At 53.5% G+C, this 6,000-nt stretch overlaps 1 protein-coding gene across 4 annotated transcripts in view; it reads right to left on the bottom strand.

Moving 5' to 3' along the window:
- Window positions 1-782: 782 nt before the first annotated feature.
- TTC7B (tetratricopeptide repeat domain 7B) overlaps window positions 783-6,000 on the bottom strand; it is a 237,868-nt gene continuing 232,650 nt past the window's right edge. For all 4 annotated transcript variants that reach the window (XM_060004051.1, XM_060004045.1, XM_060004046.1 and 1 more), the window contains one exon: window positions 783-1,751. In XM_060004051.1, coding sequence (XP_059860034.1) covers window positions 1,530-1,751 — 222 coding nt within the window. In that variant the 3' untranslated portion in view covers window positions 783-1,529. The remainder of the gene's footprint in view (window positions 1,752-6,000) is intronic.

Raw genomic sequence — 6,000 nt, 5'->3', positions numbered from 1 at the left:
GCAAATTCCATGACTTATGACCACCCGCAGCTCCAGGTGCTGCCTGGCAGGGCCAGTGCTAAAGTTGGGATGCCTACCTGCTCTGCCTACAGTGAGCTCCTGCCTTCAGTCTCTCTCCAGACATCAGCTGACCCCTCACCTGCCTGCCTAGTGAGTCATGGAGGTTGTGACTAGCTTAGGGGGAGGGGGATTGAGACTTAGCGTGCCTACGATCAGAGCTCAGGCTCTGCACACTTCCCTGGGTCCTGGCAGGGTGGGGTCATCCCACAGCTGCTCAGCCGCGCAGCTCAGGGGGATTAGAGAGGCCTGCTCAAGTCCTCTCTGGTTCTTCATCTTTACTATTCACTCTGCTGGGCTGAGTCTCTGACTTCACATCTGGCCCCCAAACCTCTACATGCCCTCTCCTCACGGTGGCAGGACGGCTACTGCAGTTCCAGCCTCACCTCTCAGGTTTAGGTCCCTCAGGAGAGTGAGACTCTTTCCTTGCAGCTCCCACTCTCATTGGACCATTTCAGGTCACACGCTCATTCCCCATCCTCCATAGAAGTGAATGCTAGATGTTAACTGGCCAGGCCTCAGTCACATGCTCCAATCCCAGGCAACATGGGGAGAGCTGGGAAAGGTGAATTCCCACACTAAAATCAGGGTTGGACCTCCTAGTTCCAAGGGCTGACCTGTCCAGGGCGGCCCCCAGGCGCCGAAAGCTCCCCACCCCAGGAACTGAGTTTTAACCTCTCTCGGGTCTGTAGGCTTTCACGAACAAAACAAGCCATGGGTCCATTTAAAAATCATTTTATTATTAACTTCATCTTTCCATTTAGCCAAGTGTCTGTCATGTATAAGGAATGTCGGTAAATATTCCATTTGAAGCTTCTTTGTACATATTTCCATCGATAAATAAACTCTGAATTCACATAAAAAAGTTAAACTTAAATAACTCATATTTCCTTCTCTTGTAACAGGCCTATATTGGTAAAATATAAATATTCTTGGACTCAGGCTTTGTTCTAAGTGAGGGCAGTAATTTATCACATGGTACAATTACTGACAACAAAACTAAGAAATTGTCGGCTGGTGTCCTGGCTTGGACGAGTACTGAGGCGGAAAACAGAAAATTCACATTTGGTTTCTGGGCCAAGGGTAGGGCAGGAGTGGTGATGGTGGGGAGAGAACAGTTTTCTTTAGAGCTCTGATAAAAATAATCTGTTCTGCCACTGAATTTTAACTTTGAATATATTCTTCTACATTTGCAGATTAATTCCATGATCATTTTACTTAAAACTTAGATGTCAGCTAACAAAATATGGCACATGATCCATTTTGAACAACGTCAGTAGGTTCAGAAACTATCATTGGGCTGGCGAAAACGACAACAGAAATGCATGTAGAGAGCGACGATCAGGGGTTGGTTTGTTTAGTCCACTGTGGTCAATCGCACATTCATCCAGGGCCTTCGTGCGCACACTCGACCCTCAGCGCGCCCAGGCGGGGCCCCCTTGGCCTGGGCAGCAGTGAGGCTGGGGCGCTGCTCAGAGCACGCGGGGGATGATGGTGAAGGGCACCGCGGGGCTGCTGGCCTCCAGCTCCAAGGCCGTCAGGAAGCACTCAGTGGCCGCCGCGTCGTTGCCCTGAGCTTGCAGGACCTCACCCAGTCCGTTCCAGACCTCGTGGGCCGTGGAGTTCACCTGCACCGCGTCCCGGAGGATTTTCTCGGCCAGACTGTAGCGGCCCAGCTGATGGAGGATCAGGGCCTGCAGAGACAGACAGACAGTCAGAGAGACTACCACTCTGCACTCCTATCTGTCCTTGAGTTTTGGCACGTTCCTTGGAGGGAGGCATGCATCTCCATTGGGCTGGGCACAACGTAAGTTCAAGTTCTTCCTGCACTTGGGGCTAAGAGTCAAAAGAATAGCTCGAACCATGAACTGTATGAAGTTACTGATGTTCAGCCTTTTTTTTTTTTTTTTTTTTTTTTTAACGGTACGCGGGCCTCTCACTGTTGTGGCCGCTCCTGTTGCGGAGCACAGGCTCCAGACGCGCAGGCTCAGCGGTCATAGCTCACAGGCCCAGCCGCTCTGCGGCATGTGGGATCTTCCCGGACCGGGGCACGAACCCGCGTCCCCTGCATCGGCAGGCGGACTCTCAACCACTGCGCCACCAGGGAAGCCCTCAAAGCGTTTTTTATAGCCCCGTAAATCTTTGGCTAAATGGAATCTTACTGCTCACGCTCACACATTATGGGTATAAACAGACAAAAAGGAACTGCTGAGGGTAGGACAAGGGGGGGGGGGCCCAGAGTCCCCAGTGGGCTCCCCAGAGGCCCTGTACAGGCTCAGTGGAACCAGCTGGACAACCATTTGGAGAGTCTTCCTTTAGGACAAATTTCCCCAAAGTGGCATTACTGGGTCAGAGGATAAGACTCTTTAGGGTTCTCCAAATATTTTGCAAATGATATCCCCAAAGGGTGGTGTCACGTTTTTAGCCATCTACAGAGTTGCAGTGGTCCGTCCCCCGCCCCACCCCCGCTACCATTACTCTTTATTTTTACTAATTTTGTAAGTGCAGATTGTCCCCTCCTTGTCAAAACCTGCATTTCTTTCATAACAATTGAGGTTAAATATTCAATATTTCCCATGCCCATTAGAAGACATGCATCTGTTACCGTAATGGTCTAAAGTCTGTTTTTGACTTTTGAGGGTTTTTTTTCTTCTGTGAACAGAAGTTTTTAGTTTTTTAAGTTGAATTTGTTGATCGTTGGTTATTTACTGATTGATTGTCACTTCAAAGCTTAGGCAGTTATCCTTTCAAAGAACTGACATGCCTTGGATTCCATTTGTTGTGACCTGACTCCCCCGCCCCCGTAGTTGTCCACCTTCCCCGGCAGATAGGAAACCTCAGTGGGTCTCCTCTACGTAGCTGGACACAAACTAGCTGCTCCCCGCTTCCCCTCATTCCTGTGAGGCACTGCCTTTGTCACACAGTGAATTACTGCAAGAGATGCGGGGGGTGGGGGGGGGGGCTTCTTAAATTTTCCGATGAGCTACACCACCTACCTTTCACATAAGCACCGTGCTGTTTGGATTTCCTTATTCCACATTAGGATTGAACAGGTGGGATTAGAGCCTTTCCTCATCGCTCTTCGCTTTCAGTGTATTTATTGACAATCTTGCCCTGTACTAGTCCAGATGAATTTTAAAAATCACTTTGCGTCTTCCCTTTGGGAGTTGAATTGTACTTGCATGAAAGCTCTAAGAGTGTGGAGAAGCCTAACATCCTTACAGTGTTTTGTCTTCCTGCCCAAGAATGTGGCCTGACTCACCGGTCCTTCAAATCTCGGCCCTGTACTTTCTTTCTGTGCCTCACGTGTGGCAGGGGTGAGTCCTCCCTGGTTTCCTCAAAGCTGTACTTCACCGGCGGGCAAGGGGCAGACCCAGGCAGTGCAGGGGCATGACGTGCAGCCTGGGCCAGGTGGGCCCACTCCAAAGGGCTCTGGCCTCCAAGATGCGCTCTTAGACGGGGTAGGAGGAGCCCTCAGCAGGCGGTGTCCAGCACCTGAGGGCTGTCTGGCTGACCTTGCCCCGGGCTTGTGGCCCTGGGGGTGGTGTCTGAGAGCCAGAAAAGCAGCCTGACTTCCCAGAGTCGCCTGCACCTATGAGCCGCTGGCACGGGAGCCGTGAGGCCAACCCCGGAGGAGCTTGCGGTCAGCGGGGCCTGGGAGACCCACGGCCCCAGCACAGGGTGTGACGCCTCGTCTCTGGGAGGGGAGCCAGCCCGGGGAGGCTCCCTGAGTGAGGAGGTAGAGGAGGCCTCAGGCCAACAGAGGCTGCAGACTTTAAGGTCAGGTCCAGCCTCTCTAAGAGGCAAACTGCATACGTGTCCTTTCTTATTAACATCTAGATACGCTGTAACAATGTCCACCCTGGAGTCCCTGGGTACGAGTAGGTCCTGGACTGGATCTGCCAGAGCTGGGGGCTCCGGGGGGGTGGCCAGGGCCAGGCAGGAGGGTGTTCCAAGCTTCGGAACAAAAGAGGTGGCAGAAGCCAGTGCTCGCAATTAGGATTTTACTGGTTTCTGGAATTTGCTCTCCTCAGACTGCAAGGCCTTCCCGTTCTGCAGTGAGCACTGCTGGGTTTCGGCTGCCTTCCTAGGCTGGTCAGGGTCAGGTTTGCTGGGACTACCGTGAAAGCCCCCTGTTTGCACATGAGGCCACCGCAGGGAAGCACTTCCCGCGTCCAAAGGGTTTTCTCCTCATGGCTCCCTCCCCAGAGCACCGACTCCCTACCCACCCAGGAGGGGACAAGGGAACAAGGGCGGACGTTCAGTGTGGACCCGGGCTTCCTGGCAGGATGAATAGTAATAGTAAGAGCGGCAGCGAGTGCTAACAGTGTTTAGAGCACACCAGGCCCTGCTCCAAGTGCTTAGTTCACCTGGGGACTCCAGAGCAATTTCACACAGGCGTGGCCAGGACACAGAAGCACCTGCGTGCAAGGCCTGCTTTTATTGCTGCGGAGAAAGAGCCCACAGTTGAGAAGCACCTACTCTGCGGCGGAAAATACGCTCACGCACTGGGTCCTCCTACCCCCAATTTGCAGGTGAGTATGCCAGGGTGCCTTGAGGCTCTGGGTCTCTTGCCCTGGCACAAGCTGCTTACTGCAGAGCCGGGCCAGAACCTGCGTCTCCCAACTCTTCGGGCCTCCCTGAAGGCCATTCAGGTGTGGAGTGCACGGTGGGGTGGGGAGTAACCGCATTCCTCTCCCAGGTGGCGCCCCCCCTACTCCGGCCCTCCGCCCTCCGTTAGAGAAAACCTGACAGCTTGACACCTGCACTTCCCAACCTTGAAGGTCAGGTGGAAAGAACGGGAGGCCACTTTCCCAGGACGTGAGGGCTATGCCTCCTTTCTTCCAGGGGAGGTTATCAGCCCCAGCTCCTGCTAGAACATTCTGATTTAGCCAACAGAGAAATGAGAGGAGGGAGGAGGGTCTGGGTAATGGCAGCAAACACAGGCATTTAAAGGTTACAGAGGGAGTCCCGTCGCGTTCCTTCAAGGCAAGACTTTCTCAATGCATCAAATTATTGAACACACACGTTTTCTGGGCGGCTCTACCAGGCAGGGAGGCACAGATTGCGTGTTTGGCAAATGGTGATGGGGACAAACCACCTGGTAAGCCACAAAGAGGCATGCTTGGTTAATTGGTGCAGGTGGAGAATATAACTTAGGTCCCACTGGCTCTGCTGCGGTAGAAGCAACCTCGCGCTGTTTCCTTTCTGTACCCGGAGTTCTGTCTCCCCGTCGGGCACTATGCCGGACGCTTGAACTTGGCTTTGGCTCGTCTCCTATTTCCTCCACTTTAGATATAAGGAGACAGGTTCAGAAAGTCCAAGTGTCTTGCCCAAGGTCACAGGGCACACGAGTATGGAGCTTGCAGGCCAGCCCAGGTCTTCCTGAGGCCAAAGCCCCGTTCTCCCCACCTTGGCTTCTCATCCGCTCGCTGCTGCCTCTGTCACTTTAAGAGACAAGGCCGGTGCCCCTCAGGCACTAACCCAGTTACATCTGAGCAACAGTAAACGGGCACCTGCCATGCTGTCTCTCCCTTCCACTTTCTCTGACCACTGACGGCCGGCTCTGTCGCTCCTTCCCACGGTTACAATGGGGAGGTGGCTCCTCTCCAGGGCACAGCTTTTCTCCTATTTTTCTGCTGTTTGGGAGCATCCTGTATATTCACTCAAGGACCGGAAGGCTCCTTGCCTCCCTTTGGTGGCCCACAGGCCGGCTGTGACCTTGAGGCTTGGGGTGGCTGCAGCCGCCAAAGGACTGGGGCTGCCGTTAGCCGGAAGGCAGACCAATGAGATGTGGAGACCCAGGAGGACAAGGGCCTTGGTCCAGCAAGGCCCGGAGGTCACTGCTCTCAGCAGCAATGACCTGCCCCTACTCTGCTGGAGTGGGGACGAGAACCCCAGTCCTTTTGCTGGGAATTTTGTTTAGAAAGTGGCAGGCTGCTG

Source organism: Delphinus delphis, chromosome 2 (genome assembly GCF_949987515.2).
Source record: "Delphinus delphis chromosome 2, mDelDel1.2, whole genome shotgun sequence".
In the NCBI taxonomy this organism is placed as follows: Eukaryota; Metazoa; Chordata; class Mammalia; order Artiodactyla; family Delphinidae; genus Delphinus; species Delphinus delphis.
This window is presented reverse-complemented; position numbering and strand designations above follow the sequence as displayed.